The sequence below is a fragment of the Manacus candei genome, unplaced genomic scaffold (genome assembly GCF_025592945.1).
Source record: "Manacus candei isolate 608988 ecotype Guabito, Panama unplaced genomic scaffold, ASM2559294v1 h1tg000008l, whole genome shotgun sequence".
NCBI lineage: Eukaryota > Metazoa > Chordata > Aves > Passeriformes > Pipridae > Manacus > Manacus candei.
Window position 1 is genome coordinate 5,624,327 of NW_026138056.1, and position 22,211 is coordinate 5,646,537.

The following is a 22,211-nucleotide window of genomic DNA, read 5'->3' on the forward strand; positions in this document are numbered from 1 at the left end:
TGGCTTTTGAATATCCCCAAGAACGGAGACTCCACAAAATCCCTGGACAACTTGTGACAGTGCTCAGTCTCCCTTACAGGAAAAAAAGGGTTTGCTCCTGTTCAGAGGGAACATGTTTCAGTTTGTGCCCATTGCCTCTGGTCCCATCACTGGGAACCACTGAAAAGTCTGGCTCCAACCTCTTTCCACCTCCATTCAGATATTTATAGAAATTGGATGAGATTCCCCTTGAGCTTTGTCTTCTTCAGAGTGATCAGTACCACCTCTTTCAGCCTTATCCTCGTAGGAGACATGCTCCTGTCCCTTCATCTTCATGGTATATTCAACTGGATTCTCTCCAGTACAACCTTGCCTCTGTTTTACTTGGAAGCCAGAAAAGGACACAGAACTCAAATTGTGGCCCCACCAGTGCTGAGTAGAGAAGAAGGATCACCTTCCTTGACTTGCTGGCAACACTCCTCATGGATTCCAGGATACCATTACCCTTCTTCGCCGTCAGGGCACATTGCTGGCTCGTGTTCAACTTGTTATCCACCAGGATCCCCAGCCTTTTTCTGCCAAACTACTCCACAGCAGGTTGAACATCAACATGTAATTATCCATGTGCTAGTTCTTCCTCCCCAGGTGCAGGACTTTGGACTTCCCCTTGTTGAATGCCATGATGTTCCTGTTGGCCCCTTTCTGCAGCCTGTTGAGGTCCCTCTGGATGGCAACACAACCTTCTGGTGTATCAACCACTCCTCCTAGTTTTGTGTTGTCGACAAACTTTATGAGAGTACTCTCTGCCCCATTATCTGGTTCATAAGCGAAGATGTTGAACAAGACTGGATTGACCTCTGGGGTACATTGCTAATCACTGACCTCCAACTAGACTTTATGCCACTAATCACCACCCTCTGAGCTGAACTGTTCAATCAGTTTTCAGTCCACCTCACTGTCTGCTCATCCAGCCCATACTTCATCAGTTTCTCTATGAGGATCTTATGAGAGAGAGTTTCAAAAGCTTGTCTGAAGTCTAAGTAGACAGTACCCACTGTTCTCCTCTCATTTATCAAGTAATTTTATTATAGAAGTTTATGAGGTTGGTCAAGCATGACTTCCCCATGGTGGATCCACTCTGACTATTCCTGATGATTTTCTAGTCCTTCATGTGCCTGAAAATGTTTTCCAGGATTAGCTGCTCCATCACCTTAGAAACGCAGAATGGTTTGGGTGAGAAGGGACCTTTAAAGATCATTTAATCCAACATCCTGCCATAGGCAGGGCCATTTTTCACTAGATCAGGTTGCTCAAAACCACATCCTGCCTGACCTCAGAGACCTCCAATGATAGAGCGTCCACAGCTTCTCTAGGAAGCCTTTTCCATCTCACTGCTGTCACCTTCCCAGGGATTGAGGTGAGGTTGTCCAGGCTGTATCCTCCATCTTCCCCTTCCTGAAGATGAGAGTGACACTTGCTTTCCTTCAACACTTCTGCCAGTCACCACATTTGCTCAAAGATTATTGAGAGTAGCCTCTACAGCGATACCAGTCAGCTCCCTCAGCACTCGTGGATACATCCCTTCAGAGCCTATGGACTTGTGTATGCTCACTTTATCTAAATATTCCCTGATTTGATCCTCTTTCACCAAGCATTCATCTTCCTTTCTTCAGACTTCTCCATGGTCTCCAGGACCTGAGATTCCTTAAGGCCAGTCTTGCTAGCAAAGACTTGAGGAAAAGAAAGCATTTGGTACCTCTGCTTTTTCCACGCCCTGTGTCACCAGAACCCTTGCCCCATTCAGCAATGGGCCTAGATTTTCCCTAACCTTCCTTTTTCTGCTGGAGTATTTACAGAAGCTCCTCTTGTAGCTCTTGACATCCTTTGCCAGACTCAATTTCCGGCCTTGGCTTTTCTAACCATGTCTTTGCATGCTCGGCCAGTCTCTCTGCATTCCTCCTGGGTTACCTAGTTCATCATCCATCCCCAGACAGAGTTTAAGCATTCCAGCTATGTTGTCATGCAAATCCCAACTCCGCCTCTGCATCTTTCTGGCCTGTGCTTCCTAAAGAGCCTGTAACTTTCTATTGCAGCTATTCAAGCCATCACACCCTGTTTCTGTCATCCCAACAAGATCACAGCCCTGCACAGAGGTCTCTAATTCCCTGTGTTTGTTTCCCATGTTGCATGCATTAGTGTGCAGGCACTTCAGAGAGGCACCTGGCATGCTGTTTTCCGAGAAAGGAGCTGGAAGGTTTGACCATAACAGTGTCTCAAAGTAATAGCCTTGCTTATATACAAATACTTGAGGTGACCCTGCATAAGCCCTGTTTTGTTGATTATGTATTTCCTTTTGTTCACATCACCCTAGGCACTCTTTGCTAGCCTCATCCGGTCAGTCCCTCTCAAGGGATCTAGTAACTCTGTACCCCCCTGTAATTCCTAGTTTAAAGTCCTTTGAATAAGGATTGAATTTAAATGAAGATTGGATACTCTGTTCTGTAGAGTGAAGAATACAAAGAAGTGTACTATAATTCTTTCTGCAAACTGTGTGCTTTTTTTCCTGGTCTGAAAATGAGAAAAAATGTGTTTGTAAAAGGTGACTAAAAGCATTTCTTTGGTCTGCAATCCTTCAAGACTTTTCTTAGAACCAGCTCTGGCTTTGGAAATGCCAAGTAGAACAGGGAATAAATGTGGCTTGAAGACAGAGCTTGTTCTTCACTGAAGAACTAGTCTATCTTTTACAATATCAAAGGTTTGTGTGCAAAAGCCAGAGCTCCAGGAGGTATCTGGAGAAGCTGTGACAAGTCACACAGGCTGATAATCTGCTACTGTGGCTCAGCATTAGCTGCAGTGTCAATAAAAATAGCTGTTACTGTCCCGGGAGCTCTCCTTTCCCCCAGTGAGAACTTGCATGTTAGAAGAAAAACAGGAGAGTTCTTTACATTAGCTTTGTCATTCTATTGTGTGCAAAGTACTCGGCTCTTACATGCTTCCTATTTGATATTTTTATTCTTCTAGCTAAGTAGTGAAATAAGTCTCCTTCTGCAGCAGGGAAATTAATGGAAACTTAGTAGAAAGCAAACATAAAATCAAGTGTGTGATAGGTATCATGGTGTTCTTTGAATATTTTCATCTCCTGGTATTGCAAGCTGTTGAATTTAGCTTTTTGCAAAACACATAAATGCACTCTTCATTAAAGAGATTTTTGTATTTCTAAGTTATCCTGCTGTTACTGAATTATCAACTCCTGAAGCTCTTAAAAGAATTAAGACCTATTTTAAATCTTGTAACTGCTGCAAATGCAAGATGTATTAAGTTGGCTGGGTCTTCTGTAACTGAAAGACATAAAAAAGTTTGATTTTTAAATTAATTGTGCTTAAGCACATGAAGTACCAAACCTCCTAAATCAAAATATTTATGATATACAAAATCATAGTAATGACAATACACTCTTGCATGTGTTTTTTCTCTGAAAAAAAGGTAAAAATGAACAAGAAACAACAAATGGGAATTATACCAATCAATGCATAATGAGAAGATCCTTAAACTTATAAGACGGTCATTAAAAGCTGAATAGAATGAGGTAGAATAGAAACATATAGGTAAATAGCTCTAATAAATGGAAAAGTGCAAAAGAAACAAAGTTGTTTGTAATGCAGGATGTTTCCTGAATTGCTTAACTTGCACGAAGATGCACTTTGACACCAGTGCCATCATTGCCGTTTTCTGATAGAGAGAGGAAACAAAGGCATGCAAAATTTATGAAAACCTATGCTGGTGTTAGTAGGACATAGGATGTACAATTAGTCTGTTGGTTTTGTTTTGATTTTTGTTTGCAGATTCTTTTCACAATTACTTTCTGGCTACTGCTTAGGCAACACCTCACTGAACAGAAAGCAATTCGGCTAAAAGAAGCTACTTTATCTGAGGTCAAAGTTGGAAGTGAAGAAAATGAAGAAAAAGGTAAAGCCAGCTCTAATTAAGTCCTTCAGTTGTGATGGAAGTTCCAGTTACTGCATTTCTCTGATACTGAAAGCAATTAGCAAGATACCTGTTATTAGCTAAGAAAGATAGTACAAAATCTACGTGCAGCTATCTCTCTATGTGCAGCTGTTTAAAAATAAAACACTTCTGAATTTTAGAAATTCAGATAAAATGAGAATTTTCTTTACTTTTAGGTAATTAAAATGACTCATCTGAGAAAGATCATGGAACTTTCAAACGATCAGTTTACTGCTGTGTCCCAAACTCGAACCACGAGATTAATTGCCCTAAGAGTTTAACCACAGGAGAAGAGTTTACATAGAAAAAGTCAGTTGTTAAATTCCTTGGAAGTTGTGTTGGTACATAAACACTTATACGGATATAGAAGTTAAACTACAAATTTCAATGGGAAAAGTAAACATACATTTTTTTCAGTGCAAGCAGTGGTGCAAGCATACCTGAGAGCAAAGTTTACTTCTATAGGTTCGGCTCAGTGGCCTGTTCTTTTTTTTTTCCTCCTGGACACATATTCACCCAACCCTTCCTTGCCCTCTTCTGTATCTCTGGAAGCTGATCTGAACAAGTTCAATGCACTGAAATGGTAGAAAGTGAGCACTGGAAGCAGTGGGGTAGTTTCCTCTTTAATTACAATACTTGTCCCAGTAAAACATCTGATCAAAGCTGGACACTGCAAGGATTTGCAAGGCAAGATCCTGAGAAGAGGGATGGTGAGTGGGACAAAAGGAGTGGGCAAGCCTTCTGATGGTGAAGTTTCAATATTGTTCTCAATGGGGAAAAAAGCATTACAGCTACGTGCTATGCTTTTGGCAAGCCCTGTTTTCTAGATATTTGCTAATGTACTTGCTGCTGGGGGGACAATTACCCTGCCCTTCACAAACCTCACAATAAATGGGGAATCTTGACCTCTTCATAGGGCAAAAGCATCTTTTATTTTCTGCAATGGCCCAAGTACAGAAGAAGGAGCTGGATAAGTGGTAATTTCTTTGAAAAATAGCAGTGTTAGTGCAGCATTTGTATGTTTTTAAGCTTGCTTGGGTTTACATTAATGTTTTCTCTTGCTTGTGGCTTTTGGAGGTAAAGACCATATTCTCTAAAGGATAAAACTCAAGATGAGAGTGTAAACTCAAGATGAGTGGTTTCTGGTGGTGCTGGTAGTTTCTTTGTTTTCCAGTTTAAAAGGCTGGTTACTTGAGAGTATAACCATTGCCATGGAAAGTGTTTTGGCTATTATCCATTATATAACCCTTAGGCTCTAATTTTCTGCTACAGCTGCTGGTGTTTTCAGACGAAGTGAAGACGGGTGTCTGGTAAGGACGTACAGCTACGGGCCATATGGCTCCAGGAGCTGGTTGAAACTCATATGAAGTTAAAACCCTTTTCCTTACTCTGAAGGCATGTTTGATTCAGAATTACAGTCTCTTGTGAATAATTAAGTTTCTGTCTTTTGTGCAGAGATTTTACTTTCCACCCATTTAAATTCTTACTAAAAGTCCCAGAACAGACAGAGGCCAAATATGACTCTGTATTTGCAGAAGAGGAGTTGCAAGAGGGAGAAGTGTCAGAAGAACAGGAGGAGGAGAAGGAAGAGGAAGAGGAGGAAGAAGAGGAGGATGATGAACAGGATATTATGAAAGTCTTGGGGAAGCTGGTGATGGCTATGTTAATCAAGTACTGGATTTACGTCTGTGGGGGCATGTTCTTCTTTGTCAGCTTTGAGGGTACAATTGTCATGTACAAAATCATCTATATGGTACTGTTCCTCTTCTGTGTGGCCCTCTATCAGGTAAGTGAGAACTGTGTTAACTAAATTTTATCCTTGAATACAATAGTTTGTACCTTTAAGTTGGTAATAAAGTAGCTCCAAATGGAATTCATAAATAGTGTGTTTGTTCTTTAGTTAGATACAACAGAACAAAATCATCAGAAGAGGCTAAGACTAATTCTCTTTTAGTTTTTGACCATAGTGACAGGCAAAGTGCACATAAAATAGATACAATGCACACCTCTGCTCTGGCATGCCACTTCACCATGAGCTTTGGAACCTTTGTGGAAAATTCTGGGGCTGTGCAGATCCTACATAGCCATCAGTTTTTGTGACAGTAGGTTCACAGAGTTTCCACAACCCAATGAGTGTGGAGTCCCTCTCCTCCTGGACTTACATCACCTAATTTTGATGAAACTGAGTGACTTAAGCTACCTTTGACCTTTATGTCTGTGGCTCGTGCCCCAACAGACATTTTTACACAAAAGTCTTTCCTTGAGTGCATGTGCATCAGGAGAGAAAAGATCTATGGCATAGATCTCCAAGATCTATGGCTGCCACTGGGTAAGCATTGTTTACTTCAGACCATCTAAGAAAAATAGTGTTCTTCATCTTTGTTTGACAATACAACATTGTCAACATTTCTGTCAGTGTCTTTGCCTTCAGCTTGTATCAGCATCTCTAGTGTGTGATTTTCAGGTGCACTATGAATGGTGGAGAAAGATTTTAAAGTACTTTTGGATGTCAGTGGTTGTTTACACGATGTTGGTACTTATCTTCATCTACACATACCAGTTTGAGTCATTCCCTGGGTTGTGGAAGAACATGACAGGCCTGGATGAAGAAAAGTAAGTGGGTTTGAATAATTTTTTTCTTTGGATCTCTGAGTTCACTGTGATGGAAAGGTCTGAGAGTAGTCTTCCTTCCAATTGGGGAAAAACATCATGAGACCATTCTCAGGCGTAGGTGACTTCAAGCACCCTGATTGAAGCCGTAGATTTATTGATGTAACAGTAGAGATGAGCAAGATCAAAAGGGGAGCTCAAAGAGTCTTATCTTCTCCCATCAGCTGCTAAAACCTTGGGATTGCTTCTGTTCCCAATACAGTGCCAATGCCTCTTTTTACAGCTTTGACCATAGGAGCAAGGTCCAGGCAAAGATTAAGGGTGCATTTGCAGGATGTTTGGAACTGATGAAGGTGGACCTCCTCTTCTGCTAATAAGGAGGGATGAATTTCTTCATCCTTATGATATGTTGGACATTTCTCAAGAGGAGCTTGCATGAGAAAGTATATGCAATATGGGTGCAGGACTTTCAATCAGAGAAAACTCACCTGGTTCAAGAGATCTGTGACAGGGTTGGTTCCATTGTAAAACTTGCTGGTTTAGAAGAATTTTACAAACCAAAACCATGTAACAAGTACCAGCCCCTTATTTTCTACTGCAAATCATTTGTAGTAATGTCTCATGACAAGAAGAATTTTTTGGTGTGAAAAGGTGTCTTAGTTGCTTACTTTTTTTTTTTTTCCAGGCTAGAGGACCTTGGCTTAAAACAGTTTTCTGTGGGTGATCTATTCACACGCATCTTTATCCCCACCTCCTTCCTACTGGTGTGTATCTTACACCTTCACTATTTCCACGATCAGTTCCTCCAGCTCACTGATTTAAAAGCTGTAACCAGCAAACAGGACAACACTATTTACAGGTAAAGAAACAAAGTAAATGGAGCTATTGATAATCTGTATGAAAATGCTGTTTATGACTGTCTTGTAATGCTCACTTTTCAGTAGTTGTTATTTGCCTTTGCTATGACTACCTGGCTTAAAAAGAAGGCACTCAGTATCCAGCATTCTGCTACAAACAAAGAATCTGTCTTCCCCAGTTTTCCCCTACACACTGAATTTTTCATTTTGGGGTACATTTTCAAAGGTACTAATGATACTTATCTCATTAGCTTTGACCTTTAATGGGAGTTAGATGCTTAATTATTGTGTGTGCCTTTTTGTAAGTCCTGTCAGTGCTAAGAAATATAGGTTTTAATTTGGGTCACTTCAATTTTTCAATGTCCATTTTGAGGGCCAAATGAAGACTGGGAGATCCTTGGCAAATAACATATTTGCATTGAACAGTGAGACCTTTTTGTAAAATTGAACTTCAGAAATGGAAAAATTCCAAACTTGTGGTTACTCTTCACAGTACTAACCCTTGGCTATGCTAGCTCTTTGAGACACTCAGTGGTTTCTCCCAAAAGTTCATTAGTATTTTTGTCATGAATCTGGGACCTTCCTTTTCCAGTCTTCTATCCTTCCTTAATTTCCTTCATAAAACTGTATCTGGCCTAGGATCTTGCTCCAGGAGTACAAGAGAGAGAAATGGTTTTGTAGTACATAGTGTTATAGTGTTATGTTACGCAATGACAATTACAGTCATTCCTTGAAGAAAGCAATTCATTTAGACACTGCTTTTAGAATATTTACCTGTCCAATGATAAGTATATCTCAGCTGCACTTCTACGAGTGGCGACTAGCTGCATAATATCACATACACCACAGTGTTGCAGAATAGTGACAGTTTATCTTAACAGAGAATTATGTTCTACATTTTACTAAAGCATTTCAGATATTTTTCATGCATTCAATTTGATACGAAGCTGCTTTACAGTGTATGGCACAAATTTGTTTGTGCCGTGGGAATAAGCTCTGCTTCCACAGAATGCTTCCAGTTTCCGTATTAAATAATTGCTAAAACTAGAACAAATCAAACTTGACAAAATTTTCCAATAAATTTGTGGGGTTTTTTCAGCTTACCTTTTTAAATGGCTGTTTGCATAATATCTCTTGCTTTGCTTTTCTTGAGTTACTAAATGTGATGGTTTATTCGAGCGCCCTTTTGTAATGGCCTGTGAGCAAACCCTCCTTGTTGATGTCAGACTTCTTGTGCAGCAGCAGATACATGTTAACTTCTCTGAATTGGCCAAGCCCTGAAACCAGAGCCCAAACACGCACCTGAGCTGAAATGGGGTTTTTCCTGGGCTGAGGCATTCGGGGGAAATGCTTTACAGTTTGCAGTAACTGCGCAAGCTCTCCTGTAGCTCTAACAGTTTGGACTTGTGCTGAGTAACATAGAAACAGTTTCCACCTCCCTTCTAGTGTGATCCAATAGGCACAAAATTGGAAAAAAAAAATCAAAACTAAGCACTTGTAGGATTTTGATGGGTTCATAGTACAGTATAGTTTTCTGTCTTGAAAATCTTTCTATTATACATGAAAGATACCAAAATATTATACAGTTTTTAAATGTTGGCTTGAAGAGGATACTGTGACTAAAGTCACATCATTTGCAAAGGATGGAACCACTGATAGCAAAGACACAAAATGTTTTAGATGTGTTGAGAGTAAGAATTTTTGCAAAGAGTAAGTAGCCTTGAGATACCATCCTGAAAGTAAACTGCTTTTATGCTGCATCTTTTGCGACAAAAAATTTTAGATAAAGAAACTGATTTGAGTAAGAAGACAGAACTCAATCATTTTAATAGTGAACTTCTTAAAAGAATCCCAGCAGGTGAGAGCTGCTCATGAAAGTAGTAAAGAAAGCAGGTGCAGTTCCTCCACCTGCCTCCGAATTGCCATGTGTGATTATGAGTCCTAGTAAAATTGCTGAGAATGTTCATTTGTGAAAATATTGCTTCACATGAGTAAAGTTTGCAGAGTGAGTTCCAGAGTAAGGCACTGCCTGCTGCAAATAGATGACACTGGCAGAGAGAGGCACTTCTCACTATTTATAAAGGTGTTAGAACTGAATGTCTCAGTTTTACATCTGCAAGAAAAAGAAAAATCCTGATTAGGACTTTCCAACCACATTTCCTTGCTGTACCATGAATCATGATACGGCAGAGATAAAGTCTGTGAGTTATATATTTTCTATGATACGATGCTCTGCCATAATTACCTTTAAATAATTTCTTAAAAAAAAAAAAGGCAAAAACATATTTTAAAAAATGTGGACATTCTAAGGCTTACTTGAAGTAAAGCAGTAAAGGCTGTTCTCACATTTGGGGGACTGTGAATTACCTGTAGTTCTGACTGAAGTTGCATACCACGTGTTTTAGAGTTGCATTTATAAGCTTCCTAGACTTTTTGCTGCGTGGGGTATATTAAGCTTTCAGATTGTGTTTTGTTATGGCAATGTGTCACAACACACTGGTAGACAAGAAAGTGCATTCATTCCAATGTAACAGTTTTCTTTTCTCTCTCTAATTCATTTCCCATTTTCATCTTGTTCTTTCATCTCCCACCTCATAGCCATGCCAAAGTCAATGGCCGTGTATATCTAATAATTAATAGGTGGGTACTTCAATTCTTCCTTTCCTTTAAAACAGATATACCTTAAGTTTTTTGTTACTTTTTAATTGCCTTAAAACAAAGTGTATTCTTGCTGTGCAGTACTGGGAAGTAAGCAGGGAGATAACGTTGTTCAGGTATTGTAATTTCCTAAAGCTGGTGAAGCAGTGGATACATCTCTCCTGCATATTTATACGTTGTTTTTTTCCTCAGCTGGGAATTCTCTTAAAGTTTGCCCACGCCTCAATACAGGAATAATTGGTGCTATTTGTAATTGGCTGCAGACAATAGACTTGGTTGAGGAGGCTCGTTTATCTACCCTTTGTTTGTGCATGGAAAGATGCATGCCTGCATGTGCATATGTACACATAGATACAGAGACACACATCCCTGTATTCCTCACAAGCACATAAGAAAGGGAATTTGAGGGCCAGGTCAGTTAAATGTGTGCTATGCATTATGGGTTTGTATAGACTGAAATTCCAGAAGCAGAAATGGCACACTGAAACCACTGCATGCTAAGGCTGTTAATTCATGGGCTGAGTTTGGTGCTGCAGGATCCAAGGCAGAAAAATCCATATTGCCGTCAACCCTTTAAAAATGATATCTTCAGAACAGTTCCATAAACTAGATTTCTTTCAAAATATTTGACTGGAATAAATGTGGGCTTTTGTTTAATCATCCCCAAGAATAGAAGGACTTCTGAGTTTGTTGTCACTACTGAAATATAAACAGGAAAGCCAAGAAAGTCCCTTGTTTAGATATTTGTGACTACCTGCTCTAACAAGAAGTTAATTTATGTCTCATGTTCATACTCCTTCTTCAAATGTCATCACATAGTTTGGGTCAAGGTTCTCAAAAGTTCACGAGAGCTGGAAATCTGGTCTGTAGGAAGCCCATATTTAAGGGAGCAGTGAGGGTGATCACCTTGGTAAGGGCAGGCAAGCTGGGAGCCAAGGGGCATGGCCAGGAGGCAAGGCTGGCTTCTCACCCATGGGGAATCAAGAACATGAACCAGCAGCTGAGGGTGAGGGTCACATCCAGAGTTGGTAACAAGGGTCAGCCACATTCTGGTGAGGTCCCAGTGAGTCCATAGAGATAAGCTAGATTTGGAGTGAAGGCAGGGTGTCAGTCTGCATGTCAGGCTTAGGGCTAGGGAGGCATGGGAGCAGGTTCAGACACAGCTTTGATGCAGTCACAATAGAGGGGTGCCTCAGCATGAAAGCAGCTCCTAATGAAAGGAGAGGCTCCCTAGTCTGTCCACATACTGCAACATGGCTTGGATTCAGGCAGCAAATCCCCTGAAAGGCCCATAAAGGCCAGTAGAGGTATGGCACTGTGTGCTCAGTTTGAGTCTTGCAGACCAAATATTCAGGAGATGGGTAACTGGCGTTCTGCAGAGTGGAAAGCTTTCTGTTCTTAAGGCTTTGCATGAAAGATACTTGAGAATTTCTTTGAACCAGAAAGTTTCAAGCAATTCATAAACTGCAAAAAATTATCAAAGACAAAAGATACTTCATAATGCATTCAGTTAATTAATCTTCTGCTCTAGAAAATTACAAATACATGAAAGTACTAGAAATCCAGCAAGGATCTGTGGCACATTCCTGATTTTAGTGCCACTGAAATTGCTTTTTGCTGAAAATTATATCTACTAGTATACTTTTAAATATTGATACCCTATTTAATGAATTAAATTCATTAAATTCATCAGTGGCTGTACCATAAAGGCTTGTTATCTGAATTGTTATTGTGGTCTTCCTAAGTATCAGACATAATACCTTTATGTTATTTTGGATAATTTCTCATCAGCATGTGTCTTCCAACAATGAAGTTATATCTGACTAGCTGTGAAGCTTTTATGATTAGCCTGTCTTAAAAATTCTAAACTAGTGCAGTTTTTATATCTTAACACCTCAGTGTTGTCTGTTACAATATAATGTGATCTTGTAGTGGAAAAAAAAAATAAAAGAAGAAAACCAACTCTAGCAATGCATAAGGAAGTTTTGGAAGACGGATTCCAAGTAGACTAACTTTCTGAACAGTGGGCAGGGCTTTTCATCTAGTCTTGCGTCTCCTAAGCACGTGATCCAATGCTCAAACTTACTGATACTGATAAAACTAAGTGCCATCCTACTGAAAACTAAACTCATACTGAGGCTTTATTGGGTATACATATTCCATGTACCCATCTTTATAACCCCATGACCTCCTGGGTCTCTGGCATATGAGTAAAAATCATATGAATAAGAGAAAGATACAAAATCCTATAGGGTTATTATGTTTCTGACCAATTTACACTGAGGTAAATCAGTAAGTCCTTGATTTACACCGGCGTGAATGTAGATTTTTTCCATTATGAAAGTCAGTTGGGAAGATGCCCCATAGAAATCAATGCAATTGCATGTGTGCAAAACCTGTCTGATTATAGTTACTTTCATTTCATGGTGCATTGCCTTTTTAATGGGCTCTGATGGTTTATTGTAACCAAGGATCTCTATAACATTTGAACTGAACTGAAAATTCATCCTCTCTTCTTTATATATGACCCTCCTATTGGTACTTTTTTAGAGTTTTAGGTAAATATAAGTCAGTTTATGTCCTTTTAGGGAATATTAGTGTTTAGTCACCTTATAGAGATTTGAATATCCTTTTAGTATATAAGCTAGCTTAAATGTGAAAATAAACAAAAAGCCACAAAAGAGATGATTGGCAGCAGCCAACATGGCTTTAATAAAGGCAAATCATGCCTGGTAAATTGGGTGACCTTCTATGATAGTGCTACAACATTGGTGGATAGGGGCAGAGCAACTGACATCATCTGCCTGAACTTATGCAAAGTGTTTAACATCATTGGTATGGCATCCTTGTCTCTAAATTGAAGAGACATGGATCTGATGGATGGACCAAGTGGATAAAGAACTAGCTGGATGGTTGCACTCAAAGAGTTGTGGTCAACGGCTCACTGTCCCCATGGAGACCAGTGATGAGTGGTGTCCCCCAGGGGTCAGTACTGGGGCTGATATTATTCAACTTCTTTGTTGGTGACATGGACGGTAGGATTGAGTTCACCCTCAGAAAGCCTGATGACACCAGGCTGTGTGATGTAGCTGATATGCAGGAGGGAAGGGATGGCATCCAGAGGAACCCTGACACAGTTGAGAGGTAGGCCAATCCAGACCTCATGAGGTTCAAAAAGCAAAGTGCAAGGCTCTGCACCTGGGTCATGGCAGTCTCAGGCACACCCACAGGCTGGGCAAAGAATTGATTGAGAGCAGCTCTGCAGAGAAAATCTTGGGAGTGATGATTGATAAACAAGTCACCATGATCCGGCAGTGTGCACTCACAGCCCAAAAAAACAACCAAATCCTGGGCTGCATCAACAGGAGCATGGCCAGCAGGTCAAAGGAGGTGATCCTCCTGCTCTACTCTGTTCCTGTGAGACCCTGTAGCACTGTGTTCAGCTCTGGTGCCCCCAACATAAGAAGGACATGGAACTGTTGGAGCATGTCCAGAGGAGAGTCACAAAGTTGATAAGAGGACTGGAGCACCTCCTCTGTGAAGACAGGCTGAGAAAGTTACAGTCATTCAACATGGGGAAGAGAAAGTCATGTGGAGAACTCATAGCAACCTTCCAGTATCTGAAGAGGTCCTGCAGGGAGGCTGAAGAGGAACTCTTCATCAGGAACTGTAATGATAGGACAAGGAGTAATAGGTACAAACTGAAAGAGGGGAAATTTAGGCTAGATATTAGGAAGAAAATCTTTACTGTGAGGGTTGTGAGATTCTGGAACAAGTTGCCCAGAGAAGTTGTGGATGCCCCAAACCTGGTAGCATTCAAGGCCAAACTGAAAAATGCCTTGAGCAACCTGTTCTAGCGGGAGGTGTCCCTGCTTGTGGCAGGGAGAGTTGGGGCTAGATGAGCTTCTATTTTCAGTAGCCAAAGCTACTGAGTATATTCTTGAGTACAACCGATTTCCAGATTGTTAGACACTCAAGTTCATTGCCCAATACATGATGAGGGATTTTAGTCAAGAATGTGACTAAAATTTATTCAGTGAGATTCTTTGGTGCTTGACTGTCTTGTTAAACTTCTAATTTAAATCCACCTTTTCTACCTTCAGCAATTGATACAGTATTTCTACTTCGGGATTGTTTAGTCAGATTTCTTCAGTTTTTCCTTCATTTGAGCCACAAAACTTTTCATCTTGAAGTAACTGCAACGCCCAAATTTTTGAAAAATAATTCCACTTGTTTGACTTTCTCATTAACTGCTTGGTCTATGCTCTTAATTTTAAATGATCAAAAGGAATAATCTAGATTGTTAGTTTCTTAAACTGTAAAAATCCTAGGTAAAATCAGCAGAATTTCCTGTCTAAATGGTTATCAACCAGAATTTCACATCATATGGTACTGTAGCACTTTTACAGGTGCTTGAAAGTATTCTGAGTGTAGTAATTCCAATGGCATAACTAAACATTTAGTGACCTAATCATATAGATGTACACTTGCCAAAGGGAGACTTTATTGCAAGACGTTGTATTCAGAGGGACTCTTTATGGCAGTATGCTCAGTAAAGCACATATAATCAACGAATTGGGACAACTTGTTTTTTTGCAAGTATGGGAGGTGAGCACAGCTGCAGAAGAAAAAATAAAATGTCTGAAACCATAAGAAAATGTCTCTTTTCCCAGTAAAGATATATGCTGAATGAATCTCAGGGGGGAAAAATGGTGCTGTGGCACTAGAGAAATATTGTTTCCTTGTTAAATGGGTTGTATTCCAGTTTTGGTAGTCTGAAACTTATTAATAGATAAGCTAGAGACAGTTAGAAATTAAAGAAAAATTCTCTGTGAGATGTAGCAAAGAGAGAATGAATGACGCTATCAAAGACAGAGATGATAAAACATTCCGAAGCCACAGCCATGGATTTTTTGCTTTTGTTTGTTCCCAAACCTGTAGCTGGAAGAAAATTTGCAAATTCCTTGGCTTTCCAGCTGCACCTTTCAATTGGAAGAAGGTGGAAGTGCATTTACAGTGATAGGTCAGATACTTGTGATAGTTCAGCTGCATTACACACAGCATGGTAGAAGTATTGACCACGTTTAGCACTGGTGTAATGTAAATAGGCTGTCCCCTTTCCATCTGTGCTGCAAATCCATGTTTCTTTATAGAAGCACCCTGTGAATGTCATGATGGCATGCTCTTGGCATCGGAAGGCTTCTGCAGATGGAGTAGGAGAATGCTTTATGACTTGTGATGTAGCATGACGTGTTTGTCAATGACCTTCTTCTGTAACCCCTCTGTTCTCATCTCCCTTTTTCTTTCTGTTCCAATTACTTTGAGCAGCCTCAAGAAAAAAATACCAAACCACCAAAATGAGTAAGTCCCCTATGAAGTCATGAAATGTTTCCTCTTAAATAATGTCATTTCATGCTTCTACATCTTAAACTCTGACCATTTTCTCCAGTGGGGAAAATGTCAAGTTTAAGTGTCAATACCACTCATTACAAACTAACCTTTAGTATCTGAGTGAGAAGTAGTTACTAATACATTCCAACTCAATTTTCAGTGTGTGTTTGGAGAGAGTACCAAAATCATTAACTTTTCCACTTCTAAGGCATTTTTCATGAACAGTTTATTTTTTTCTAATTATACGGTTTGAAAAGAAAAAGACTGCAATGTCGTTACTCTTCAGTTTGCTGACATGCTACTGTTTACCAACAGACTGGTGCACCAAGATGGAAGCCTGCCTGACATAACTATGATGAATTTAACAGCCAGCAAAGAAAAGGAAGAGGATAAAATGCTGGAAGAGGCTGGTGAGAAAAGAATGGAAGAGCCAGAAGGGGAGGGAGGGGAAGGGAGAGTCAAAAAAGGAAAAGAAGAAAAGGAAGATGAAGACAAGGGAGATGATTCTGATGATGAAGACAATGAATCAGAGGAAGAAGAAACTACAGGTAAGCTCTACAGAATGCAAATTTTGCTTTCTTCAGCCTTAATTAACAGTGGCAACAGGTGGTTTGTTCTTAGTCATCCCTGTTAACTTCAATTATCAGGTTTTCCTTCTAGTTTTACATGCAGTCTATGTCAAAGAGCCTTAAGTTCACTGAGCAGATGGCTACTTGTCAATTATTCAACAGGCTACAGGCTCTTCTAGGGAAAAATCATACGTTTTCTGTAGGATGCTAAGAGGAATAAAACAAAAGAAGCCATGCTTCTTTCTTCTAGGTGGTCTGGTTTGAATTATTTGGAGGCTACCGCAAATACTAAGAACTCCTTTTGAGTAAAATCTCCTTACAATGAAGAAAACACACATGAGTATTTAATATATCTGCATACTTTGAAGGCACTCCTCTCCAGAAGTCCAAATGGCTTTACTTCATTATTTATGTGCACATTAGTGTCATATTTTTCACTTCTGAATATGGAATGTGTAATTGACACCAGGTGAATATAAAAAAGCTTAAGGGCAGACATGGGTGAGTCTTATATTGTCATCCTTGATATTGCTCGGATGAACCCCTAGCATGAATTATTTCCATAACTCAGTTTGTAATATGAGCCAAAAGTGAAACCATGGAAGGGCATTTAACACCCAAGGATGCTGTATTCTTTGGAGGTGGCCTTGCTGCAAATTTGGTTACTCATGCCAGTGTTCACAGGACTGCGACACAGAAGTACAGGCAGAGTCTTTGTCAAAGCAAAACAGCAGCACATCTGTCTTAGCTGCCGCAGGGAATTGTAGAATCATTTGGGTTGGAAAAGACCTCTTAAGATCATTGAGTCCAACTCTTAACCCAGCACTGCCAAGTCCACCACTAAAATGTGTCCATAAGTGCCACATCCACACATCTTCTAAATACCTTCAGGGATGGTGATTCCACCACTTCCCTGAGCAGCTTGTTCCAGCGCTTGAACCTGAGGTAAAACTACTTACCTTTCCTGGCTGGACCATCTGCCCTCAGAGAGGTGTTCATGGGCCATGGAAACCTCTCTTGGCCAGTCTTCATGTGGTCTATGAGGGATGATGAGTTTGTTGCACTCTATCCATCCCTACATGCTGGGGATGGAAGGGCTTTGGAACAGAGGCTAGCTGGTGGAGGTTATTCTGTGCATGACGCAAGCGGGGAAGTAGGGAGCTGCAGCTAGTGGGGCTTGGAAGTAACAAAAGGTGCTGCTTGCCACATGTGATCCATCTTTAAGCTGCACATGCATTTATTTCTGCCTAAGAGTTATACCATTTTTATGTAGCCATGTGGCTGGAGCTTTGACGTTAAACATGTTCAAGAGTGCAGACCTCGTTACACAGTGTTGTACAGTCTTTCAGTGGATGTGTTCAAGGCCTGTATTTTATTTCCTGTGTGTGTATTGCCTGGCCACGCTAGACAGAGCCTGCTAGAGTACCGTATCTGTCCACTCCACTTAACTGCCACTGTCTGGATATACCTTGCATGATGCAACACTGCAAATGGAAATAAATGCAATGAAAAAATGAGAACATCTAATTTTGTAAAGACTTTCCTTGAATACACTCATTGTGCTTGTAAAAACACATGTGGGATTAGAGTTCTGTAGCTTAATTAATTTCTCAAGTTTAATTATGTGGTCATGGAATTTACATCACTCAGCATTTTTATTAGGATTTTCTAAGTTGTGTTTGGAGAAAAAAGGCAGAAGAAAAAAGCATGGACTTTGGTTGTGAGGTATTCCAAAAGTCTGCTTTTCCACACAAATGTGCATGTGTTCTTCACACAAATATGCACAGAATAACCGTCTTGGTTTGCCTTATATATAAAATAATGTAATATGTAGAAATAATTGCATACAGAAGGTGGTAACTCCTTTACAATTTTACCAGCCTAGACAATTATATGTTTTGGTATCACTTACAAATTTTTCCATCTCTGATAGTAACTGTAAGAATGTTCTCACAGCATGTAAAATCCTTTCTAATCTCCAAAGTACTTCTGAATCCCCTAATACAGTGTGAAGACTTTATACTAATATATACCAACCTGGTGAAACAGTTTTATAACCCACAAGAAAAGTCAACACTTAGAGAGCACTGCTCAGCATATGTATTGTCATGTACGTTCACATGTAATAGGTGTTGTCACATGCTTGCTCACCAGGGTAGTATTTGGGAAGATGGCTTTTTTAGCAAAACACCCGTACAAAGGGATACTTTCACCCAAATTCAGGATCTTAACTTGATAAACTTTTTCAACTGAGAGAAATATTCAATTGACTACAGTTTGCCTTGCTTGTTTTAGATATCTGTCCTGTGATGGCACAGATCACACTCTAGGAGGCAGTGCTGTTTTCAAGGCATTTTAGGTAACTGTCATCTGAAAATGTCTATAGTACAGTTATCTAAACCCATATGACAAGAATCCTAATCCTAGTGTGTACGGGTCTCTTCCGAGCTGGCTGAAAAGCTTTCTGAATAGTAGTAGTCTATGCTTTCTGAAAACAGTCTGGGTCCATAGCTTCCAAACATCAAAAAAAAATTGTATTTTTCTGAGCTGGATAAGGACCAGGGCTGGAATTAATTCCTGAATGAGATCTCTAAGCTTAGATCCAAAGATACTGGAGGACAACGGAGTCCAAGAAGAGCTCTGATAGAGAGGAATAAAAGCAAAATTGGCAAGGAGGGCTACCACTGCTGCTTTTGAAGTGTGGAATCCTTCCAGTGAAAGTGGGTCAGAAGGGAAAACAACACAGCTAAGTGGGCCTCAACCCGGTTTCGTCTTAGCTACCCACTGGGCCATACCTTTATCCTCCACCTTGCCTTACTGTAAAGCTTAGAAGAGAAGAAGCAGAAAGCTCATTGTTGTCTAGTGGAGTATTCCATTTTACAGAGACCTTCTGTTTTTCTTCTCACTATGGTTCTGCTTGAACATCCCTGCAGACTTAAGAAACAAGTGGCATCTAGTGATTGACCGCCTTACAGTGCTGTTTTTGAAATTCCTGGAGTATTTTCATAAGATGCAAGTCTTCGTGTGGTGGCTGTTGGAGCTGCACATCATCAAAATTGTTTCCTCTTACATCATCTGGGTCACAGTGAAAGAGGCAAGTAAACACCCACTGTCAAACTCTTACACATCATGAAGGTTTGTCAGCATCTGCTGATGTGTGGGGAGATGGTTTCCTTCTGTCAGACCTCACTGAAATTTGGGGTTGTCACCTGCTGGGGACCTGCCTTGACATCTTCCACAGTGATATTCTCTCAGTCTAGATAGTCTCAGCCTTCCACTTTTCTCCAGATATTAAAGTTTTATTATCCAGATATGAAAGTTTTATTAGTCTAATTCTTTGAATGTAAGAGACGTAATCCCTCTCCTGCTCCAACTGGTTGTGGGCACCATCCAGGGACAGAGGGTGTAGAAAAGGTACATTAAGGAAAATTACTTAAACTCAGTTTGGTGCTTAAGAAATAAGAATGTGGAACTATACCTAAAGAAAAAGGGAGCAACACTTTTAGCTGTGCTTTTGGTGTGGGCAGTGTGAGTTCACTACATAACAGCCATTCCTTGAACAAGATGGTCAGAGAGGATTCAGTACAAAAACAAAACAAAAAATCCATTTTCTCACATATTTTATGGGAAAAAGGTCAAGAGGACAACGGTCAGTTGCACAGACACACAGATCTGTGTCATCTCATCTTTGTTTCATGTGTACTAAAGCAGCAGAACCTGTATATGGTCCTCTTACTTCATGTCTGTTGATAGGGAGGATATGGAGTGTTGTGGGTCTAACAGTATTAATATTATGTAGGTGATAAAGTCCTTTCTAAACTGACTATCAAGTTTTTCCTTCTTCACTTACCACATTGTTTCAAGTATTGTAATTCTTTTCTTCAGTGTTTTTCTCAAAGTTTCTTCATGTCCCTTTCTTTTGAATAATTCTGTTTTCATTTGCTGTGGAAAAGGTCAAACTTTCTCAGTTCTTTTGTTACTCCATGTAATATCTGTACTGTTTTTGTGTTTTCAGGTGTCTCTCTTTAACTTTGTGTTTTTGATTGCCTGGGCTCTTGCTTTGCCATATGCTCAGTTTCGCCCCCTGGCATCAAGTATCTGCACTGTCTGGACATGTGTGATTATTGTCTGCAAAATGTTGTACCAACTCTCATCTATCGATCCCAAAACTTTTTCCAGTAACTGTACATTGGTGAGTACAAGTGCGTATTAAAAAGTTTGACTGCTTCCTTCTTCAGTGAAAAAGAGCAAAAGGAAGTATATAAAGTACTGAAACTGACAGTTTATGTAATGTATTACTGTTGATTATTATTCCCTCCTCAAGCAACTTTAAACATGTTTTATAACTGTTGCATTTTTTTTTAGCCAGGAGAGAACGAAACTAAGGTTGATTTAGAAGAACTCAAAACCTCAGTGCTCTACAGTGGGCCAGTTGATCCTGCAGAGTGGGTTGGATTGAGAAAGTCTTATCCCCTTCTTGTGTACTTAAGGGTAACTTCTTTAATTATCTGTATTCTGATATTTTCTAGTTTGTGATGAATTAACAATGTCTTTTTGAAATAAATAATCTGTCACACACACGCACAAAAAAGTAATAATTGATAATAGGGAAGTACAAAAGGAAGGAGGCAACACAAAACTATACTGTTACACAGAATATATCTGGAAAGGATTCAGTACCAATTCAGATAATCTTTCATGTATAAGTATGGCTTTTGAACTCTACCATCTGTTCAAAGCTCTGTAAGAAATGTAATATTTAAGAACTCAAAGTAATTAAGAGGTATACAGCTTTCAGGTACCAAAGGACTGATGGGTCTAATTGGAGTAATTGCCTTGAATGATAGTGTATGGTATAAGCAGTTAATTTTTTTAAGTGCGTATTCCTTAGCCACAATTTAGAAAATATAACGAGTTAAGGGAATAATTCATTCAAACACTAGTAAATGGATGTCTTTTGTTTTTCTTTTTGTTTTTCATTGATGCCTGTGAGCAATATTTTATTATTTCTTTCTTGATTAAAAAACCCTACTTACAATGAAAGTGTGCCAAGTCCTGGCAAAAACCTTGCATATTTCTTCTTGGTTTAAAGAATCTCCAGAATTTTGGAGAAAGTTGTCAGAAATTGGCTAACTGGACAGCAGCAAATTTTGATCTAACTAGGCTTATTTGTAATTTCTTCCCTGAGAGCTCACCTCAGTGTGCTTTGTTTGTGTAGGGAATACCTGCCAAGCTGTGCAGGTCAACACATTAGGTGCTGGTGATGCCTCTGCCTCTTGCTCCTTTAGCCATACAGCTCCCATAGTTGAGAATATATGTGGGGAAGAGCAATTACTGACCCAAGGGTTTTGCATGTAGAGTGTAGTTGCCTTGAGGCAAGGTGTCTGCCTTGATTGCAAGAGTTTTACAGCTATAAATTGAAAACACTTTGGGATTAGAAATTATTTTAGAAAAGTTTGCATTGAGTTAGCAAATAAGATGTCTCCTGTCCATATAGAAATTCATTTCAGTTCCATACCTGAAGGTCCCAAGCTTCAAGTCTGGATGTGTTTCTGTATGTCTCTTTTAGCAGGCATTCAAAATGTCTGCAGTGTTAAGCTGAGAGGCTTTTGCCTCCCCTTCTTTTCCACAACCAGTGTTCATTATATTATTTTTTAATCAATGTCTTTATATGTATCTTCTGAATGTCCGTATGATTCATTAAAATCCAAGAAGTGGTAGGAACCTTACTTTGTTTCAATGATAGCTGGGAATAGGTGCCAGTGCATTCTGGAGTGCAGAAGTACTCAGTGGTAACATCAGTTTGAGTGTTCATGAGTTTATGCTTATCAGACAATTTTATAGCTTCATGTGGTTTTGATTTTTATTTAATATTTTTCTGATTGTGTCTCCCATAGAATAACTTACTAATGCTGGCTATATTGGCGTTCGAAGTTACAATCTACCGTCATCAAGAATACTACAGATGTCGAAATAACCTTACTGCACCTGTGACTAAAACAATTTTTCATGATATTACAAGAGCACATCTGGATGATGGAGTTGTGAACTGTGTCAAGTATTTCATAAACTACTTCTTCTACAAGTTTGGTTTGGAGGTAAATCACTATATATTACTTTTCTTTGGACTACCATTCCAGAC

The 22,211-nt window shown here is 39.6% G+C and overlaps 1 protein-coding gene across 2 annotated transcripts in view; it reads left to right on the forward strand.

Moving 5' to 3' along the window:
• Window positions 1-22,211, forward strand: part of PIEZO2 (piezo type mechanosensitive ion channel component 2) — a 303,485-nt gene that overhangs the window by 213,860 nt on the left and 67,414 nt on the right. The window contains exons 14-24 of one of the 2 annotated variants that reach the window (XM_051772546.1): window positions 3,822-3,945; window positions 5,520-5,770; window positions 6,449-6,597; window positions 7,280-7,453; window positions 10,050-10,091; window positions 15,438-15,470; window positions 15,816-16,048; window positions 19,003-19,163; window positions 20,085-20,261; window positions 20,435-20,560; window positions 21,967-22,167. In XM_051772546.1, the coding sequence (XP_051628506.1) occupies window positions 3,822-3,945; window positions 5,520-5,770; window positions 6,449-6,597; window positions 7,280-7,453; window positions 10,050-10,091; window positions 15,438-15,470; window positions 15,816-16,048; window positions 19,003-19,163; window positions 20,085-20,261; window positions 20,435-20,560; window positions 21,967-22,167 (1,671 nt within the window). The remainder of the gene's footprint in view (window positions 1-3,821; window positions 3,946-5,519; window positions 5,771-6,448; window positions 6,598-7,279; window positions 7,454-10,049; window positions 10,092-15,437; window positions 15,471-15,815; window positions 16,049-19,002; window positions 19,164-20,084; window positions 20,262-20,434; window positions 20,561-21,966; window positions 22,168-22,211) is intronic. The other variant, XM_051772540.1, reaches the window with a different exon arrangement.